The sequence below is a fragment of the Bubalus kerabau genome, chromosome 5, assembly GCF_029407905.1.
Source record: "Bubalus kerabau isolate K-KA32 ecotype Philippines breed swamp buffalo chromosome 5, PCC_UOA_SB_1v2, whole genome shotgun sequence".
Lineage (NCBI taxonomy): Eukaryota > Metazoa > Chordata > Mammalia > Artiodactyla > Bovidae > Bubalus > Bubalus kerabau.
This window is the reverse complement of record NC_073628.1, coordinates 50,729,748-50,752,237: the sequence shown is the minus strand read 5'-3', so window position 1 is coordinate 50,752,237 and position 22,490 is coordinate 50,729,748. Positions and strand designations below refer to the sequence as shown.

The following is a 22,490-nucleotide window of genomic DNA, read 5'->3' as shown; positions in this document are numbered from 1 at the left end:
GTCCATTCTAAAGGAGATCAGTCCTGGGTATTCATTGGAAGGACTGATGCTAAAGCTGAAACTCCAGTACTCTGGCCACCTCATGCGAAGAGTTGACTCATTGGAAAAGACTCTGATGCTGGGAGGGATTGGGGGCAGGAGGAGAAGGGGACGACAGAGATGAGATGGCTAGATGGCATCACCGACCTGATGGACATGAGTCTGAGTGAACTCTGGGAGTTGGTGATGGACAGGGAGGCCTGGAGTGCTGCAGTTCATGCGGTTGCAAAGAGTCGGACAGGATTGAGCGACTGAACTGAACTGAACTGAAAGAAAGTCATCAACTCAAAAAAGGAAGAGAGCAAAAGAAGAAGAAGGAACAGACAGGAAACACAAAAACAGCCAAAAAACTATTAACAAAATGACAGTAAGTGCACAGCTATCAATAACTACTTTAAATGCAAATGGACTAAATTCTCTAATCCAAAGACACAGAGTGAAGAAAAAAAGACACAGAGTGGATGAATAGATAAGAAAATAAGACCCATCTATATGCTGCCTACAAGAGACTCACTTTGGATGTAAGGACACATATAGACTGAAAGTGAAGGAATGGAAAAAGAGATCTCATGCAAATGGAAACTACAAAAAAAAGTTGGAATAGCTATATTTTTATCAGACAAAATAGACTTTAAAACAAAGACTGTAACAAGAGACAAAGAAGGGCATTATATAATGATAAAGAAGTCGATCCAACAAGAAGATGTAATGTTTGTAAATATTTACACAGCCAACAGAGGAGCATCTAACTAAAGCAAATATCAACAGACCTAAAGGGGAAATTGACAGCAATACAATAACAGCAGGAGATTATAATATTCTACATTTACATCAATGGATACACAGGACAGATAATCAACTAAAACACATCAGCCTTTAACAACATTTGAGATCACAAATATTTACAAAACACTTGATACAAAAGCAACAGAAATGCATTCTTCTCAATATTTCCCAAGCTATATTATATGTTAGGCCACAGAACAAGCTTGTTACATTTAAAGAGGCTGAAATCACATCAAGCAGCTTTTCTGACCACAACGGTATGAAACTCGAAATTACACAAGGAAAACTGGAAAATTCACAAATATGTGGACATTATACAAGATGCTACTGGACAGCCAAAGGTTCAAAGAAGATATAAAAAGAGAAATTAAAAAAATACCTTGAGACAAACGAAAATGGATATGTAACACACCAAACTTTATGGGATGCAGCAAAAGTAGTTCTAAGAGGGAAGTTTACCATGATAGATACTTAGCTTCAAGAAACAAAAAGGCTCAAATAAATAATCTAATTTTACACCTCAAGGAACTAGAGGAAAAAAAAAAACTAGAAGAAATAGAATAAAAAGATTAGAGCAGAAATAAGTAAACTAAAGGTTAAAAGAGAGTAAGTAAATAAGATCAATGAAACTAAGAGCTGGTTCTTTGAAAAGATGAATAAAATTGACAAACCTCTAGCTAGATTCACCAAAAAAAAGGAGAGGGGACTCAAATAAAATCAGAAGTGAAAGAGGAGCTATTACAACAGGAATTACAACAGATATTGTGAAGTGAAGTCAGTGAAAGGCGCTCAGTCATGTCTGCCTCTTTGCGATCCCATGGACTCTACAGTCCATGGAGTTCTCCAGGCCAGAAGGGGATCTTCCCAACTTAGAGATCGAACTCAGCTCTCCCACATTGCAGCCAGATTCTTTCCCAGCCAAGCCACAAGGGAAGCCCATCAACATATATTACACAGAAATAAATAGATCATGAGACTACTATGAACAATTATAAATTAGCAAATTGGACATCCTAGAAGAAATAGATAAATTCCTAGAAACATACAATCTACCAAGACTGAATCATAATGAAATATAAAAGCTAAACAGACTGACTGCTAATAAGGAGATTGGATCAGTAATCCAAAGCCTCCCGACAAACAAGAGTCTGGAACCAGATTGCTTCACTGGTGACGTTTATCAAACAGTCAAAGAATACCATCATTCTCAAACTCTTAAAAAAAAAATGGACGGAACTCTTCCAAACTCATTTATGAAGCCAGCATTACCCTGATACTGAAACCAGGTAAGAATGCCACAAGAAAAGAAAATTACCTGGTGAACGCAGATGCAAAAATCCTCAACAAAACATTAAATTCAACAGGCATACACTGTGATCAAGTGAGATGCAAGGATGGTTCAACAGCCACAGACCAGTCATTATGACATATTTGTCACATAGACAAAATAAAGGATAAAAATCATGTGATCATCTCAATAGACAGATGCAGAAAAAGCATTTGACAGCATTTGACAAAATTCAACATCCATTTATGGCAAAATCCCTCAACAAAGTGGGTATAGAGGGAACGTACAAAAGTACTTCAACATAGTAAAGCCCACATATGATAAGCCTACATCATACTTAATGGTGAAAAACTGAAATCTTTTCCTCTAAGATCAGGAATAAGGATACCTATTCTTGCCAATTTCATTAAATATAGTATTGGAAGTCCTAGCCAGAGCAATTAGGCAAGAAAGAGAAATAAAAGGCATCCAAATTGGAAAGGAAGAAGTAAAACTATTACTATATCCAGATGACATAATATGTATATGTGTGTGTATATATTTTATATATATATATATATATATATATATATATATATATATAAAAAACCCTAAAGACTACATCAAAAACTAACAAATTTGGTAAAGTTGCAGGATACAACATCAATACACAAGAACTTGCTTATTTAAATAAACTAATAATGAAATATTAGAAAGAGAAGTTAAGTAAACAATTCCATTTATGATTACATCAAAAAGAATAAAATACCTAGCAATAAATTTATCAAGGAGGTGGAAGATCTGTATATTTTAAACTATAAAACATTAAAGAAACTGAAAACAATACAAAGACATGGACAGATATCCCATGCTCACAAACTGGAAGGATGAACATTGTTAAAATGTCCATACCACCCAAATCAATCTACAGATGCAATACAATCCCTATCAAAATCCCTATACCAATGGGATTTTTCACATAAATAGGACAAATAATCTTAAAATTTATATAGAACCATAAGAGACCCCTTAAATAGCTAAATCAGTCTTGAGAAAGAATAAAGTTGAAGGCATCACACTCTCAAATTTCAAACTATGTTATAAGCTATAATAATTTAAACAGTATGATATTCACAGAAAAGCAGACACACAGATCAATGGAACAAAACAGAGAGCCCAGAAATAAATCCACATATATATGGTCAAATAATGGGGAAAGAACAGTCTTTTCAATAAATGGTGTTGGGAAAATTGGACAGCCACATGCAAAAGATTGAAACTGGACCAACACTGTAACACCATGCACAAAAATTAACTTAAAATGAATTAAAGACTTGGGTGTAACACCTGAAACCATAAAATTCCTAAAAGAAAACATAGGTGGTAAAGCTCCTTGACATATGCCTTGATGGTGATTTTTGGAATCTCACACCAAATGCAAAAATAAACAAGTGGGACTACAATAAAATAAAAGTTTCTGTATAGCAAAGGAAATCATCAACAAAAGAAAAAGGGAGGAAATATTTGCAAATACCCAAAATAAATCAAGAACTCATACAACTTAATACACAAAAAGTGATTAAAAAATGAGAAGATCTGAATAGACACTTTTCCAAAAAAGACATACAGATGCCCAAAAGACACATGAAAAGATGCTCTACCTCATTAATCATTAAACATAATGAAATTAAAAACATAATGAGATTATCACCTCATGTGCTAGAATGGCTATTATCAAAAAGACTAGAAATAAAAAGTATTGACAAGGATATGGAAAAAAAGAACCCTTGTACACTGTTGGTGGAAATGTAAATTGGTACAGTTTCTATGGAAGACAGTATGATGTTTCCTCAAATTAAAAACAGAACTATCATACAATCTAGCAATTCTATTTCTGGGCATTTATCTGAGGAAAATGAAAATACTAACTTGAAAAGATACACACATCCTCATGTTATGAAAACATTATTTACAATAGCCGAGTTATGGAAAAACCTAAATGTCCATTGGTGGATATAAAAAGAAAATGAGGTATGCATGTGTATACATGTGTGTGTGTTCACATACATACACACAATGGAATATTACTCAGTCACAAAAAAGAATGATATCCTGCCATTTACAACAACCTGGATAAACCTTGAGGGCATTATGTTAAGTGAAATAAGTCAGGCACTGGAACATAAATACCATATATACTCTCTTATATGTGGAATCTAAGATATAGATATGAAAGTGAAAGTGTAAGTCACTCAGTCAGGTCCAACTCTTTGTGGCCCCATGGACTATACAGTCCATGGAATTCTCCAGGCCAGAATACTGGAATGGGTAGCCATTCCCTTCTCCAGGGGATCTTCCCAACCCAGGGATCGAACCCAGGTCTCCTGCATTGCAGGCAGATTCTTTACCAGCTGAGCCACCAGGGAAGCCCAAGAACACTGGAGTGGATAGCCTCTCCCTTCTCCACTGGATCGTCCTGACCCAGGAATGTGTGTGTGTGTGTGTGTGTGTATATATATATATATATATATATATATATATATATAATTGGGTTCATAGATACAGATAACAGACTGGTGGCTGCCAGAGGCTAGGAGAAATGGGTAAAAATAATAGCAAGCAAATAGAATTTAGCTCTCCTCTGGTGGCTCACAGTCCCCACGTGCACATCACACAGTGCTCAGCAGAAACATGATTAGAGCCCAAGGGAGAGGCTCCAGGAGAGCTCCCAGAACCCACTTTCACAGACGTGTCTGTGGTGTCAGTCTGTTCTTTAGCCAATCGTCTCTCCTCAAACAGTAAAGGAAAAATTTATCACCTCATGATTTTCAGGCCATAGCTTCATGGTTGCCCTTGTTCCAAATTAATTATTATATTATAGTTAAAGTAACTTTTTCTCAAGCACTTTTTTTGTTGTCCAAAAAATGTAATTTATTGTCACTATAATTATTCACATTCTAAGTAACATGTTGGCTCACAGATCAAATGAGGTAAACAGACAGTGAAATGTTAGCAAGCACTAACCCTCCTTCTTCAGCATGATCTCTATAATCATCTAAAAGTTTAAATAAAAAGTAAATATTAGTCACTCAGTCGCGTCCGACTTTTTGTGACCCCATGGACTGTAGCCTGCCAGGCTCCTCTGTCCATGGGATTCTCTAGGCAAAAATACTGGAGTGGGTTGCCATTTCCTCCTCCAGGGGACCTTCCCAACTGTACATAAAGGAGATTTCATTAACGTGCATTAGAAGATACTCCAGGTTAACTGTCATAGAAAACTGTCTCTTGAGCCTTTAAATTCTATACCAATTCTACACCTCTGGTTGGGTGACTGTTTCTTTACTTAGGTTTTAAGGTGAATGACCTGGGGCTATCTGTTTCCATCAACCTGACTGCGAATCTAAAGGCACAGTTGAAATGTCTATTTTTCTTGCCATCCTCAGAAGAGATTACTGCAGATCTACTCTATGATTCTCATTCTTTTCAGCTTAAAATACAAATAGCTTACTATTTTTTGCAACCTATGTCTTATAATAAAGCAGTGCTGAAAAATTAAATAGCAGAATGTTCAGTTGCCATATAGGCTATGAAAATGATTTGCTGGTGGTGATTTTTAAGCTTGATTCTAAATAGATTTGTGAAGAATGGCACTTGGAAGACATGGTTCAAATTTTGCTATTTAAAGTTTAAATAATTATCTGAAAAATAATTTCAGGTTAATACATAGAAACATATGGTGCAATTAATAGTAAATAAATGCATACACATGCATTAGCTTAGACTCCTTTTTGTTTTTTATATTTCCTTTCTTAAGCCTATGGGAGAGGCTGAAATTAAAGTATATCTGAACATCTTATTAAGCCACTGAAAAAGAATAAACTCCAAATCTAATTTGTATCTAAATTATACTGTTATCCCATTTTCAAAATCTAAAATTACCCTTGGTACTTTTTTTGATTACTTAAACACTTAGTTATTGATTTCCACCAATAACCATAGCTTGGATTCCATAAGCCAATCTCTAAGATAATTAAAATTCCCTCCTGCCAAAAGGTCTATTTAATGAAAGACTGTAGAGTTAGTACCATATGAGGACAGTCATTTTACTCTTTTTCTATTTAAAAATACAGCCAGCTATTTCAGTAGATCCTAACAGTAGAGTATTAGGCAAACACTGATAAAATCTGTTTTTCCAATGCTAGAAAACTAAGAAATACACCGTTTCCTAAATAGTGAAAATTTCTAATGAAACTTGAGTGCCAGCTTGTTCCTATAACTTCCTAATCGGTGTCTGCAGCTTGAGCTGCTGAACTCTGGGCTTCTCTATCCAACTACTTAGTCAACACTGACATTCCCACAGGACATCTATACGCATCTCAGTCTTTACAAGTTCGAAACAGAGTGAGAGCCTCTGTGCCGCAAGCCTGCTCCCACTCCAGTCCCTCCATCTCTTTAATCGGCACCACTGCTACAGTTGCTCCAGACAAGAACCCTCCCTGATCCTGGATTTGTGTTTTCCTCAAACCCCAGAACAACAGTTCTATCGGCACTGCCTCCAGTATTCTAAATTCTGACCACTTCTCACCATATCCAGTGATAAAACCCTAGTCTGAGTCATCCTTACCACGTGTCTGCCTCCATCCTTATCACCTACGTGGCTGGCTGTCTCCTCAACATCCCTCCTCCCTTTCCCCCATGCTAACAGAGCTCCAGTGTGTTATTCAGTATGGAACTGTGTCTGGCTGAGGACATGGCTACATTTCCCAGTCTCCCCTGAAGCTGTGCTTGCCATGTAACAAAAGCTGGCCTATGAAATCTAAGTGGAAGTTATCATGAAGCTGTTGAAAGGAAGGCCACAGCAGTTGCTGTTGATGCCCCACACATCTCTCATGCTCACCACTTCCGGACACTAAGCCTGATTTCCAGTGGACAGAACCTGCATTTCTTTGCCTGAGTGATTCTCTTTCTCTTTGACTCCTGTGTGATAGACAGGTCAGAAGTGATGGGGAATTGAAGCCCTTCTGGGAGCAACCTTCAACCAATAACTGTTGGCTACTGGTGTATAAACTCTCACTTGCTTCTTGGATGGAATAACTCTAAGGGGTGTGACTTATACAGTGCTTCAGAATTTCCCCATCAGGGTTTTGCCCCAGTCACCCTCAGCCATAACTTGGTTTGATGACTTGCCCTTCCTTGTTTCAATTCCTCAATCCTGTAGGTGATAGGCTGAAAAACTGGCCCCCAAAGATATCAGATCTGAATCCCTGAAACCTATAAATGTTATTTTATTTGGAAGAAAGTTCTTTGTCTAAATTAAGTGTCTTGAGATGGGGAGATTATCCTACATTATCTGGGTGGGCCCTAAGAAAGAGGCAGAGGGAAATCTGACACACACAAGAGAAGGGGGTATGAAGATGAACCAGAGAGAGAGGTGAAGGCTCTGGCCTTAATGATCAGAGTGATGCAGCCACAAGCCAAGGAATGCCGGCAGTCACCAGAAGCTTGGGAAGCAAGGAACAGATTCTCCCTAGAGCACTCAGAGGGAATGTAGTCCTGCTGACACCATGATTTTAGCCCAGGGATACTGATTTCAGATCTTTGGACCACAGAACTGTGAGTGAATAAGTTTTGATTGTTTTAAACCACCAAGTTTGTGATACAGAAGTCATAGGAAACTAATAGTCCATACTTTCATCTCCCAAATAAACAACTTGTATCCACATCTTTATTTCAGAGCTTTGGCTTCCATAGGAGCTCCAAATAAAATGCCGGCAGCGCTGTTCTGCATTTACTCACCGCCCTTCCCCTGCTCCTTCCTCGAGGCAGATGTGCTGCTGGAGGTGGCTCAACCGTCACCAATCATAAGGTGATGCCAGACAATAAAGCACACTGAGGGTAATAAAGCGGGAAGATACATCTAGACCTGAACATACAGCCAATTATCTGAGCTTCACTTGGATATGTAACAGGCATCTCCAACCAAGCTTGCATTTTCTCCAGTCTCCCTTATTTTAATAAATGACAATCTTATTATTCCAATTGATGGGCCGGAAGTCCACTATCTCATTTTCTTCCTGCTCACCCCATATCTACTCTATGATTTCTAAATATTATCAGCTTTTCTGTCACAACCTCCCCATTTGTCACTATTTCTACCAACCTGATCCAAATCACTGCCATGTCCCACTGAATTAGTCCAGCTTGTCTTTTTTTCCCTGCCCTTGCTTTGCAATGGCCTACTCTTCACATAGCAACCAGAACAAGCCTTTCAAAACATTAAGTCAGAAAATGTCACTGCTTTACTCGAAGTCTTCCAAGGACTTCCCATCCCACACAGTGAAATCTAAAGTCTTTACTAGGTCTGCAAAGCCGTATTTGCCTCTCTGATGTTCCTCCAGGCTTTCTCCTCTAAACACGCTGGCCTTTTTTTGTTGTTTTTCCTTCAAAATACTAAGCATGCTCCTGCCCCAGAACCTTTGCTTTTGCTGTTCCCTCTGTCTGGAAGGCCACCCCCAGGATGTCCATACAAAGACAGTTCTCTTCAAACGTCACCTTACCAGGTTTGCTCTGTAACTCTCTAGCCCCATAACCTGTGGAACTTTTCCTCAGAGCAGTCATCACCACCCCCTGATAGAATATATCCTCTTTGATGTGTGATAATCTGTCCCCCTGCTCCATCGTCAGCTGCACAAATCCCTGATGGTACCCTACAGCCACAGCGTAGCTATGAACTGCCAACCTCCAGAAAGATAAAACCCCTAATGTGTTTGGGTACTGTGTTCTAAGACTCTGGGTCTTATTTGAATGCTGTGTTTAATGCCTTTTCTGAGAAGGCTCCAGCAGAGGAGTGGGTACTACCTCATCACTGCCAGACGGGGAACCCCACGCCCATGCCTGCGCCTCTGCTGCTACTTGGGGACGAGACTCACGTCACTGCTGGGTGGTGGGATTCAGGCGGCCCACTGGCCAGGGGCCAATACCACCACAGCGGACGGCAGGGGTGCCTCCATGGCCCCAGGGACGCTGCAGAAGGTGGGCAGCCTTGTTATCATTCACCCCTCAGAGGGTCCTGCTTTTCCTTGCCATTGTAAGTGTGTGCAACGATGCAGATCTCCCCTGGGACTGTCCATGAGCTGAGATCCAATGTGGGCGTCCAGGGCTCCGGGGTCACAGCACCCTACTCTGCAGCTTCTCACATGATGGGGACAGACTACATCTGTACTCTGACTGACTGTCCTTACAAGTCAGCTATTTTGCTGATCCACCCATTTTTCATATTCTTGAACTTTTAAAAAGTAGTATATAACTTGAAAACCATAAGATTAGCATAAGATATTTGCATTTATTTCTCTTTTATTAGAGAAAAACTGGAAGCCATTTCCCTGCATGATTCTATAAGGCAGCTGGCTCTGTTAAGCTCTTTTTGCGCATAGCTTTTACATGAATGCTGTCTAATGAAACCACTTCCTCCCCCCACACCCCTGCCAGGGAAGAGAACTGACAAGCTTCTGTTTCCACCCCCTTCATGTTCTGGCACCTCTCTGTTTCACCAATTCTCTGACAAGAGGTTTGCAAGCATTCCAAAGTGCCAGACCCCCAAATGCCTGGAATGTCAGGTCAGGCTGAGTGTGCTTGGGTCCTGATAGATATGCCTGCTGCTGCCAAGTCGCTTCAGTCGTGTCCGACTCTGTGCGACCCCACGGACTGCAGCCTATCAGGCTTCTCCATCCCTGAGATTCTCCAGGCAAGAACACTGGAGTGGGTTGCCATTTCCTTCACCAATGCATGAAAGTGGAAAGTGAAAGTGAAAGTGAAGTCACTCAGTCATGTCTGACTCTTAGGGACCCCATGGACTGCAGCCTACCAGGCTCCTCCGTCCATGGGATTTGCCAGGCAAGAGTACTGGAGTGAGGTGCCATTGCCTTCTCCCATAGATATGCCTAGGTTTACACATATCATGGCTTTGTCCTTTTTTTTAAAAAAAAAAATGTAACTTGTAACTAATACAACTAACGCTTTGTAAACACTGTCCTATAAAAAGTACTATCTCACAGAGAGGTAATTTTTAACCTTTGCCTTAACAGGAGCTTAACAAGTCTTTCAGAGGAATCTTTCTCTCCCCTCCCTTTCCTTCTTCCCTCTATCGCTTTCCTTCCCTCCCCTTCTGAAGTGTTTTCCTCTCCTTTCAAAATCACTCACTGAATTCTTATAATCACTTACCACTGTGCTAACATTTCAGGATCTAACTTCAAACTCAGAGATATCAAAATTTTACCCTAAGTTGGGCTTCCCTGGTGGTTCAGACTGTAAAGAATCTGCCTGAAATCAGGAGACCAGGGTTCCATCCCTGGGTTGGGAAGATCCCCTGGAGGAGATGGTTACCCACTCCAGTATTCTTGCCTGGAGAATCCCATGGACAGAGGAGCCTGGCAAGCTACAGTTCATGGAGTTGCAAAGAGTCAGACATGACTGACTGACTAACACTTTCACTTTTTCACCACTTTGCTTGGCTTCTTCAGAGAAATAAGAAACAAGAACTTGTTAAATGTGATTACTCTGGAAAGGAATATGTGTATTTTGTAGGAAATAAAGTATGATGTAGGGAGAATAAGATACCATGAGAGTCAATCAAATTATAAAGAATTTTCAGTGTGCAAAAATAATACATTACAATCTACTCAACTACAAGTATATATTGACTAATATTAGAGTTTTTACAAACTAATCAAAACTGTATTTAACTCATAGGAAACAGGCAAGTAAAGTTGTGATTATGAATATCTCTCAGAGGGAAAGGACACTCTGAAGGTTTAGAAAGTTGCTCATGTAGAAGAGCAATCTTTTGAAGGGTGTTTCTGAACTCTGATGTGAGAACGTGCTTTAATATTCATCTGCCTTGGTCTCTGAAAATACTACTTTCACAGCAGATAAAAAATTTTGGTAAAACGTGTAGCACCTAGATTTTTAGAAAGGATTTGACAAGATTCTATGAACAAGATCAATGAATAAGATATAAGTCACAGAGCAAAAAGAAGTAAATGATTCAGTAGAGAAAATGAGACTTTTGATTGAAGATGGAGGAACAAACAAATTTTGCTTCCTTCCCAAGTCCTACTAAAATAAAGCAAAATAATATTTTTAACCTAAAAGGTTAGACCTACAAGGACAAAACAAAGGAGCTGGTACTGGAGAAAACCAAGAAGCAACCTATTAGGTATTTCTGGAAGTCAGGGGTGAATGCTGGCTGCCCAACTTACACCCTGTAAGCAGAAGAATTTAGAATCATGTTCTCTGGAAACTGAGCAGCCTGAGACAGAAGAGACTAGCCTAATGACCAGACAGCAAAGACCCTGGTCAGCAAGCCCTGCTCATGTACACTGGGGCTTCTTGTCAGCTTTTGATGCCATTATTCTTAAATAGGAGCAAGCAGTCAGAGATCACAGACATCTGATGAAAGCGGTTCACACAGCAAGGTCTTATACAAGTGGAAAGACATTATTTGAAGAAAACTACACAGAAAGGGGAAAATTTCAAAAAAATTTATAATTAAGATAGTAGAAGTATTATCTGCAGGAAAAAACCAAACGTGCAGGAAAGGAAAAGCAATCATGGTATGCTGTGATACATGGCTCAGAGGTGAAGAGTATTTACAAAGCTAGAGGTATTTATAAAGTCATAACAAGGCAAACCGAATACTGACCCAACCAGAATGACGGTGTATTGGGAGACTGAGGACTGGGAAATGAGTGTGTGTCTGTTCGTGCACACGTGCCCATGTTCACACACGCAGCAGGTAAGATTATGAAAAATAAGTATTGTGGATGCCAACAGACGATGATCGAAACTGAAATATCGAGAAGTAGCAACGTAAGGCTGTTATGTAGAGATATGGAATAAATATCAAACGAATCAGCCAAAAGGACTGACAGTGGTTGCTTCTGGGGAGTGGAAAATGGGGGCAGGAACAGGGGACTGCACTTTTTCTTTTTTGGTAACAGTGATAACCAAATGGTTTTTTAAATTACATACATGAATAACTAAGTAAAGGAAAAATCTAGATAAGTGTTTTTCAGTTAGAAAAGGTATTTTAAAGAAAAAAATCCATCATATGTGCATTCACTTATACAAGGAAATGACATTTTTCAAAACGTCACTCTAGAATTCAGACATTTGGAGACTCTACGTATGTGTTTTTATTGACCTTAGCATTGCTCATTGCATTTGTAGAATGCCTATCTAGAAATTACCTCTAGAGATAAGTTTATTAAACACAAGATTTAATAATCTTAAATATATTAGACTACACAGCACATTGGATGTGGTTACGCTGAGCCCTCAGGAAGCTGTAACTGCACTGTAATTGGTGGACTGATTTCTTGGGAAAACCTAATTGATTTCTCTTTGAGAGTAGCAGAGGTTGGGAGAAAGGCTGGGCTGTGGAGCAGTTGGGGTTTGGAAAGAGACAAATTGCAGGATGTAGAGAAATATACCAGAGCTACACCCACAGAATGACTGACTATAAAGGAGTTAATATAAGAAGCAAGAGATTACTTCAAACACTTCTACTTGTATTTTTAATGAGTCAATGGTGTAGTATATTAATAAACAAAAGCAATTTACTAAGTAAAAGGAACAATGAAATAAACATACAAAAAAGAAATATTGGAAATAAAAACATTGTTGTCAATACTCAAAATCTCAAGAGAAGCAAAAACAAACAAACAAACAAACAATGAATGCAATCATTGCTGAAATAAAAATGAGAAAATGGAAGAAATTCCTCCAGAACGTAGAGCAAAGGATAAAATGATGGAAATTATGAAAAAAAGGGAAAAGATATAGGTGTTCTAGGAGATGAGAATGAAACAAGATGGGGAGAATTATTAACCAAAGAAACAGAAGAAAAATTCACTGTGCTGAAAAGCTTTGAATCTTTAATAATAAAAGTGCTCACCAAATGCTTTGAAGGGATTGAAATGGATCTATGCCTAGAAAGTTATCCTGGTAAATTTGTAGATTCCAAGGATAAACAGAAATCCCATAATTCTCAACATGCTAAAAAAGAAAGAAAGAAAGAAAGAAAAAAAAAAACCCAAGAGAGAATGAGACTGGTATTGGACTTTCCATGCAACACTTTACACTTCAAGACCATGGGACTAATAACTCTTACAGAGTTCCTGTATGAGAGGAACAAGAAGACATCTGGACATGAAAAAAATTAAGAGGTATACCACCTCTGGTCATTTTTATTAAAGTAGTACTTTATTAAGGAAATACTTTAGTCAAATTAAAAATGAATTTTAAAAACTTTAAATTAAGAACAAGGAAGATTCTATAAAATAGTAATAATCAATGCAATCAAATTTATAGCTGCTAAAGAGAATTCTTAAAAGAGGAATAAAATAATTAACATTATCCTATATGTAATCATTTATATATAAGTTAATAGTCATCAGGACTAGAAATCCAGATTATTTCTTGGAGGTGGAATAAGCAAATGCAGAAGCAAAAAACAGTACTAAAGGTGAAGTCTTACCAGGGTTGAGAGAGGTCAAAGTTACAGTTAAAATTCGGGAAGCCAGAAGAGGAATCCAATTTTAAATGTTTGTAAAAAATGTAAATTAACAATGTGTCAAATAGGATATAGAACTTGTAAGAGAAAAAGAAGAAAACTAGATAAGACTAGTAAAGACCGGGAAAGCAAAATGGATCCAATGTTAATATGTTAATGATTATAAAACCCTCTCTTTAATGGGGAGGGAGGTGGGAGGGGGATTCAGGATGGGGAACACATGTACACCCATGGCTGATTCATGTCAATGTATGGCAAAAACCACTACAATATTGTAAAGTAATTAGCCTCCAATTAAAATAAATAAATTAAAAAAAAAAATAAAATCCTCTCTTTAATTGCAGAGACCTTCCAACTGAGGTGTATACATGCATTAATCTAACCATATGCTACTTATAAGAGACACATATGATATTAAAAAAATGACTGAAAATGAGGGTATGAGATAATAGAAAAAATATATTAGTCTCTATACCCAATTCCAGCATAGAGCTCCTAAAACCCTTGCAGTTTCCTAAGTGATAAGAACACTAGGGGCATCTTTTGATCTAATACTGGTCTTAGACTTTGGTTCTTGACACCCGAGTAATTTTCTGGGTGACAGGAGTTTCTTTTGATCTGATGAGGCAACTCTGGGCAGGCTCCTAGATTATTCCTCTTTTACGGCTGGTCACCTGAAAGACCAAGTCATTATGAGAGGTTTGGAATTTTCAGTCCCACCTCTCCCCGCTCCATTCTCTTGTACAGGGAGATGGGCTGAAAAAGGAATTACTAATCAATCATGGCTACACGATGAAGCCTCTATGAAAATCTCCCAAGTATAGGGTTTAGAAGCAACAGTTAGAATTGGACATGGAACAACGGACTGGTTCCAAATTGGGAAAGGAGTATGTCAAGGATGTATATTGTCACCCTGTTTATTTAACTTATATGCAGGGTACATCATGAGAAATACCAGGCTGGATGAAGCACAAGCTGGAATCAAGATTTCCGGGAGAAATATCAATAACCTCAGATACACAGATGACACCACCCTTATGGCAGAAAGCAAAGAAGAACTAAAGAGCCTCTTAATAAAAGTGAAAGACGAGAGTGAAAATGTTGGCTTAAAACTCAACATTCAAAAAACGAAGATCATGGCATCTGGTCCCATCACTTCATGGCAAATAGATGGGGAAACAGTGAGACCTTATTTTTGGGGGACTCCAAAATCACTGCAGATGGTGACTGCAGCCATGAAATTAAAAGACGTTTGCTACTTGGAAGAAAAGCTATGACCAACCTAGACAGCATATTAAAAAGCTGAGACATTTCTTTGCTGACAAAGGTCCCTCTAGTCAAAGCCACGGTTTTTCCAGTGGTCATGTGTGGATGTGAGAGTTGGACTATAAAGAAGGTTGAGTACTGAAGACCTGATGCTTTTGAACTGTGGTGTTGGAGAAGACTCTTGAGCGTCCCTTGGACTGCAAGGAGAGCCAACCAGTCCATCCTAAAGGAAATCAGTCTTGAATATTCATTGCAAGGACTGATGCTGAAGCTGAAACTCCAATACTTTGGCCACCTGATGCGAAGAACTGACTCCTTGGAAAAGACCCTGATGCTGGGAAAGACTGAAGGCAGGAGGAGAAGGGGACGAAAGGATGAGATGGTTGGATGGCATCACTGACTCCATGGACATGAGTTTGAGCAAGCTCCATAGTTGGTTATGGATAGGGAAGCCTGGTATGCTGCAGTCCATGGACTCACAAAGAGTCAGACACAACTGAGCAACTGAACTGAACTGATAGGGTTTAGTGAGCTCCTGGGTCGGTGAGCAGGTGGAGGTGCTGGGACAGCAGTACATCCCTTTCCATATACTTTATCCTAATCACCCTTTCCATCTGGATGCTCATCTGTATCCTTTAATAAACTGGATAAAAGTAAGATTTTAAAGGTTAAGTGATTCCCCGAGTTAGTGAGCTACTCTAGCAAATTAATCAAATCCAAGGAGGGGGTTATCTATAACTGTTTGGTCAGAAGCACAGGTGACAACCTGGACTTGCAACTGGAGTTTGAAGAGGGTGGCAGGAAGTCTTGTGGGATCAAGCCCTCAGCCTGCTGAGTCTAATGCTATTTCTGCATAGACAGTGTCAGAATTGAGTTGAATTGTAGGACTCCCAGCTTGTGTTCCAGAGAATTGCTTGGTTGGGCCAGAAACATCCACATACATGGTGACCACAAGTGTCAGATGTGAAGTGTTGCTATGAAGGTAAAGGAGGCACACAGGGAAGAAAGACACAGCAGGGAAGAACTGAGGTTTTTCCCTACAAAGGGAGGAAAAGATTGAATTTTGTCCTTTATAAAAGGGATGAACAAGGCTATTACAGGCTAAAGCAAGTTAAAAAGAAAACAGAGATGGCAATATCAGCAACAAAAAGTAAAATTCAAATAGAAACCATTCACTTATATTTGTGAGATATTCTATATGGCTAAATCATACAATACACCAAGAAGATATAACATCCCTGAACCTCAATGTATTGAGCAACAGAATACGGAAATATATAAAATAAAAACTATCTGAAATACAAGAAGAATTGGACAAAAATCACAATTATAGTATAGATCTTTCTTAAAATGTGACAGCTCAAATAGACAAAAAGGTAATAATGAATTTGAAAGGCACACAATTTGAACGTAACAATTAAACAGTTTGATTATATATCTAAAACTTTTAAAACCTTTTTTCTTAATCAAAAGAGAATATATATTTGCTTTCAATGCCTAAAGGACATTTATGAAAGTTGATCACACAACAGATCATAAGAATAATCTCTATGAAACCAAAATATCATAAAGGTCATATTCTATGACCATAGATGTAGGGGGGTTAAAAAGTAATGAATAAAAAAATAATTAAAACCTTAAGTTATATCTGGAAATTATATCTCCCAAATATCTACTGAGTCAAAGAGGAAGTCAAAGTTGAAATAATAGACAATTTAAGAAAATGAGAGTAGGTACACTAATCCTATGGCCTGCAGCAAAGCTGAGCCCAAGAGGAACTCCAGCTTTAAATGCTTATGTTATTCAAAGAAATCATGAAATCCAGAAATCATGAAAATAACTGAATCATATTTTTAACTCAGAAATCAGAGCAAGATAAGTAAAATAAAACATAAAATATCAAAGTAACAAGAGTAGAAATTCAGGAATAATAGAAAAAAAGAAGAATGTAGACATGGTTCTTTTATAAAAAGCAGATTTTTTTACTCATTCTATAATTATTTATGTTCTGTGCACACCACTCAAAAAATAAAAAGGGCAAACTTAAATGTGACCGTTTCATTTAGAAGGAGTTCAAGTTGATTATTATGGCACAAACCCCTATACTGGGGAGGAAATCTTGGATAAACAAAAACTAAACCCTGTTATAAGCCAGAGGTCAGAGAATAATGGCTCACCCACATCATAAATGCTCTGTGTAAAGCTTCCACCTGAGGCCTTTGCATTTTCTATTCCTCCTGTTGGGAACTTTCTTCTCACAGACATAAAGCTCTGCTTGAACACCACCTTACCAGGGAATCCGTGTGTGACCACCCCATTCACCATCCATTCCTCCGTCCTCAGCCTGTTTATCCTTCCTCCTATCGCCACATGAAACATGTTTATATCTCCCACTAACGTACAAAGCCCTTGAAGGAGTGGTCTCTGCTTTGTTCACCACTGTCTTTCTGGTGCTTAGACCAGTGACTGGCTCATCACAGACTTTAGATAAATGTTTGTCAAATGAAGGTTGCCCCATGAAACACCTACTTTTATGTAGGTGACACCGTTTGATATGCACATACTACATCCCTGATGAATGAGGTTTCATTATCTTCATGATCTAAATTTTTACATATTTCTCAATAGTGCATGGGACAGAGGCAAAGCTGACCTGGTTCTCCATTCTTTGGAGACCATGCTCAAGGAGGTCTGCTCCCATGTCTGCTGTGGTGAGCTGTGGCTTCCACATGGAAACCTGCAGTAATTCTTTCACTTCTGATTTGCAATTACACTGTACCCAGACAAGCTCTATGGTTCCTACTAAGTTTGAGTTCCTTAAAGGCCTTTGTAGGAGTCAGAGAGCTTAGTGTTGTGCCTGGCATACGGTCAGTCTTCCATACCTTTTCGCAAAAGAATGAATGATGAGAAAGAACAGTCTCCACGGCCGCAGATTTGCAGGAGTGAAGTGCTATCCGATACCCAGCCCGAGGTTTAAGACCTGCGGTCTGCATCTGAGCCTTCAGTGCCATTGTCATACCAGCGGTCTACCCCTCTCAATCCAGAATCCTACTTTGGCTGTGCTATGGACACCAGGCAGGCCACTCCCCACGTCTTTCTGCCATCCACTTACAGTGCAGGGAGGAATGCTGGGGTTGGAGCCGCACTTATCTGAAATCAAATCCTACCTCCGCCAGTAACCCAGCTGTGTATTCTAGGGCAATTTCCTGCTTTATTTCTCTTTCTTTCTACCTTTCTAAATTCAGTGTGACAGAGGCTGCTAGCTGTCCACTAATATCCATTCTTCTTCCTTTCATTGAGTGTGTGTATGCTCAGTTGCTCAGTAGCATTCAGCTCTTTGCAGCCCCATGGACTATAGCCTGCCAGGCTCCTCTGTGCATGGAACTTTCTAGGCAAGAATACTGGAGTGGGTTGCCATCTCTCACTCCTTTCATTATAGTTCCTCTAAACTTTAATGGACTACACGGGTGCCCAGTTAGAGACCACATTTCTCAGCCTTCCTTGCAGCTAGGTCTTGCCCAGAGCTAAGCTCTGGCCAATGGGAAGTGAACAGAAGTGAGGCTTGCCACTTCCAGGTCATACTTCTAGGAGGACTGGTCTTCCTCTCTTCTCCTGCTCTTCCCTCTTCCCTCCGGCAGGAGCACGATCATGATGGTGGGACCTAAAGCAATCATTTTGGGCCCAGAGTTGGAAATCATGTAGTGAGGTGTGCAGAGCTGCCCTACCAGCCCTGGTCTGTTCATCTCTGACTTTGTATGTGAATAGAAATACTCCTCAGTCTTTTTTAAACCCCCGTATTTGGGGGTCTCTTTGTCAACAAGAACTTAGAATATACCAACCTCTAATACACTCACTTCTATTAGTTGTAGAATCAGGGCTGTTCTGAGGAAGATTATGCTGTAGAAGTTTATAAGGCATAGCTTATTATCCAGACTTGTGCAGCTTTGCTTTAGCCTGATGTCAAAGTCATGGTCTGAGCAGAATAACTGAAAGTGAGATACCTGGAGTGGTTTGACTAGTGTCATGGTCACAGTCGATATCAAGCATATAGTAACCACAATCCCGCCCTCACTTTCTCTGCTCCCCCCACCCTCCAAGTTCTGGGGGCTCAACCAGTGGTCAATTGGCTAATGAAGCAGTAGAAAGAGGAACCTTTATGATGCTGGTGGCAGGGAAGGGGTCAGGACAGGCATTTGTCAAAAAGAATTTACTTTTTTACAATGGCAGATGTCATACAAATTATTCCTTATTGCTTCCTGAAACTTTTGAGAAAATATCCAGTTTATGCTGCAGTTTTGAGGAGCTTCCTGGTGGCTTAGTTGGTAAAGAATTTGCCTGCAATGAAGATCCCCTGGAGAAGGGCATGCTAACCCACTTGAGTATTCTTGCCTGGAGAATCCCGTGGACAGAGGAGCCTGCCCCATGAGATCACAGAGTCCAACACAACTGAGTGACCAACACACACACAAATCTGTCTGGAAGCTGTACTTAAGTTTTTGAGTCCAGTTTCAAAGGCAAACTTCCCTTGTGGCTCAGCTGATAAAGAATCTCCCTGCAATTTGGGAGACCTGGGTTCGATCCCTGGGTTGGAAAGAACCCCTGGAGAGGGGAAAGGCTACCCACTCCAGTACTCTGACCTGGAGAATTCCATGGAGTCACAAAGAGTCAGATATGACAGCGACTTTCACTTTCAGTTTGTCAAGAGCAAGCCTAGAGCATACCTGGACACTCAGTACAGCAGAAAAGGGGCAAGCCAGCCAGAAGCTGTTGCATTGTGGAAACGCAAGAGCATGTGAGGCCCATGTGGGTACCCATCACCCCAAAACACTGGAGAAATTCACTAAAAGATGGAAAATGGTGATTTCTGAGTACAGATCCATAGTCAAAACTGGAAAGACTCAAACTATAGATTCTTAATTATTTCTCTCAACCTCCTCACCAAAAATAATTGCTACAACCTCCATTAATACTAGATTTCCAAATTCACACGCCATCAGGGAGATTTTGGCATTGTTAAGCACCCATTCATTAAAAAGAAATGTCTCAGCACTTACCCCAATGTATTATGGGTTTGGTTCTCCATGTCAAGAAACTGCTGCATCTGGTTTGTATTTCTTGATTTTTAAACCTGTGAGGGGGGAAAAATGATCTAGATTCCTTAAACGCTCACATTATTAACCTCTAAAACAAGAAAATTTTGCTACTGGCAAACCATGTTGTTTTATGAGTTTTTCTGAGTGTAGTAGATCTTGGTTCCAACAAAATGTAGAAACTTGCACATGTGTATGCGGGTGTGTGTGTCACACGTATTTATGACACTGGCTTAGTGGTGAGTTGAAATAGATCCTACTGACTGAGATGAACATTCATTTACTATCTACTGAACAACAGCTTGGTGCCAGGTACTCTGCAAAGAGCCAGCACATGAGGTGAGTAAAACCAATTCCTGCTCCAAGCCACTCTCAGCTGAACCTACTCAAGATTTCCTTCCTTGTGGGTCCTCTAAAGGTTTGCCATTGTTTGAATAGACTCTTTCTTTGCCCCTGTCTGGGTTTGGTTACAGTGAGTATACCGTGAGATTTAGGACAAAAAGGTTAAGAACTGCTCACAGACTGAAATCTTCCAGTTCCTCAGCGCCTTTGTAGGCACTGCTCACCCTTTTAACAAAATAAGGATGTTAGTACTTGCCTAAAGTGAAAGAAAAAAGTTTTTTCCCAGTAACAAAGTTTTAATTAAAACATAACTTATGAGGATAAACAATCAAGTATTGAAATCCACTTCAACTTCTCTGAATGAACGTTAAACCGCATTCAAGGTGGTAGAAAGAGAAAACTTGCAGGCTTAAGCCACCCTGAAAGGAATTTGAGAGAGATCCAAAACTGCGAGGGAGCGGAAGGGCAAGGAGCAGAAATGGGAACAGAAATCTGACCCGTTCAGGTGAATGAGTTGATTTTCTAGGTTCTGAAATCCTTCACTTTAACATCAGGGAAAGTCAGGACAGACGAGCCAGGTGACTCGCCCAAAGTCACACACCTAGAACCTAGACCTTCTAATTCAGAGCGAATCTGTCCTGAACTCGCAAAGTCGGGCCGAGCCTGTCTCCACCCGCCCCGCGCCCGCGCCCGCACCCCAAGCCCGGCCAGCCCATTAGGGCCCCGGGACAAGCCGGGACGGGCAGGGCTCCGGGGGGATTACCTGCGCTGTGCCGCGCTCTCCGGGTCCGAGGCCCCTAGAGTGGCAGCGCCCGGGCCTCGGGCAGTCGCGAGGGCCCGCACCCGCCGCCGGGCCCGCCTCCAGCCCGCCGCCCGCGGTCGCCATGGAGACGCGGCCGCGAACCGCCGCGGGGGGAAGGGGCGCGGGGGCGCGGGGCGGGGAGCGGAAGGGGGAGGGGACGGACGAGGGGAGCCCGCGCCGCCCGCAGTCCCGGTTTGGTGCAGGCTCAGTAGCCGCGGGACTCCCCGCGGCCGCCCTCTCGGTCATTTCCACTCCGTGGACTGCACGGCCCGACAGGAGCACAGGGAGGGCTTGTCGGATGAATGAATGAACCAATGATCAGAGGAGCAAAGTTTAAACAGCTGCGGGCAGAGGGGTTCTGCATCCAAGCTCCTTAAATGCCTCTGGCCTCTGCCCTGCCCCCTCACCCCCTTGGGCTTCCCTTGTGGCTCAGCTGGTAAAGAACCCAGGTTCCATCTCTGGGTTGAGAAGATCCCTAGGAGGAAGGAACAGCTACCCACTCCAGTATTCTGGCCTGGAGAATTCCATGGATTTTACAGTCCCATGGGGTCGCAAAGACTTGGACACGACTGAGCGACTTTCACTTCACTTCTCTTCCCCCCTCTTAACCACTTTTAAGATGACCAGAAATAGACTTAGGACAAAGAGAGTTGCCTTTCTAGTCGCCGAAGTGTCCTCCAGCTGGGAAGAGCTGGATTTACTTTAACTGCATTGCTCAGTGCTCAGCTACTCTGGTCGCTCTAACTGAAGCAACTGCATCTGTCTTTCCGGTGGAGCACATTGGTCCCTCCAACAACTTCAAATAAGCCCGAGTAGACAATGTTACCTCCCTTTTAGGGAGAAGGAAATAGCTGCTAAGTGGAGAAACCCAAACAGAACTCTGAGTGATTGATTCTAAATTCTTTTGTTCACTAAATTCTGAGAATAATTGATGACTGAGAAATGGAACATTCCTGCCATAATAGTAAACAAGGATGTCACAGTCATGAACCTGTGAATTTCTGAGCCCTAAAGGCAACCAGGAAGGGAAACAATACATGTAATACTGAAGCCATTAGGCTGCTGCTGCTGCTGCTAAGTCGCTTCAGTCGTGCCCACCAGGCTCCCCCGTCCCTGGGATTCTCCAGGCAAGAACACTGGAGTGGGTTGCCATTTCCTTCTCCAATGCAGGAAAGTGAAAAGTGAAAGGGAAGTCGCTCAGTCCTGTCCCCCTCTTTGCGACCCCATGGACTGCAGCCCACCAGGCTCCTCCGTCCATGGGATTTTTCAGGCAAGAGTGCTGGAGTGGGGTGCCGCAGCCACTCCCTAAGATGAGCACTGAGCAAA

At 40.7% G+C, this 22,490-nt stretch overlaps 1 protein-coding gene across 7 annotated transcripts in view; it reads right to left on the bottom strand.

Moving 5' to 3' along the window:
- The window catches only part of DEUP1 (deuterosome assembly protein 1), a 149,427-nt gene extending 128,173 nt beyond the window's left edge, over positions 1-21,254 (bottom strand). For 6 of the 7 annotated variants that reach the window (XM_055581635.1, XM_055581633.1, XM_055581636.1 and 3 more), the window contains exons 1-2: positions 21,126-21,254; positions 19,985-20,058 (exon numbers count right to left, since the gene is read on the bottom strand). In XM_055581635.1, the coding sequence (XP_055437610.1) occupies positions 19,985-20,031 (47 nt within the window). In that variant the 5' untranslated portion in view covers positions 20,032-20,058; positions 21,126-21,254. Of the gene's footprint in view, positions 1-19,984; positions 20,059-20,859; positions 21,005-21,125 lie in introns of those variants that run through there. The other variant, XM_055581634.1, reaches the window with a different exon arrangement.
- Between the last annotated feature and the right edge of the window lie 1,236 nt (positions 21,255-22,490).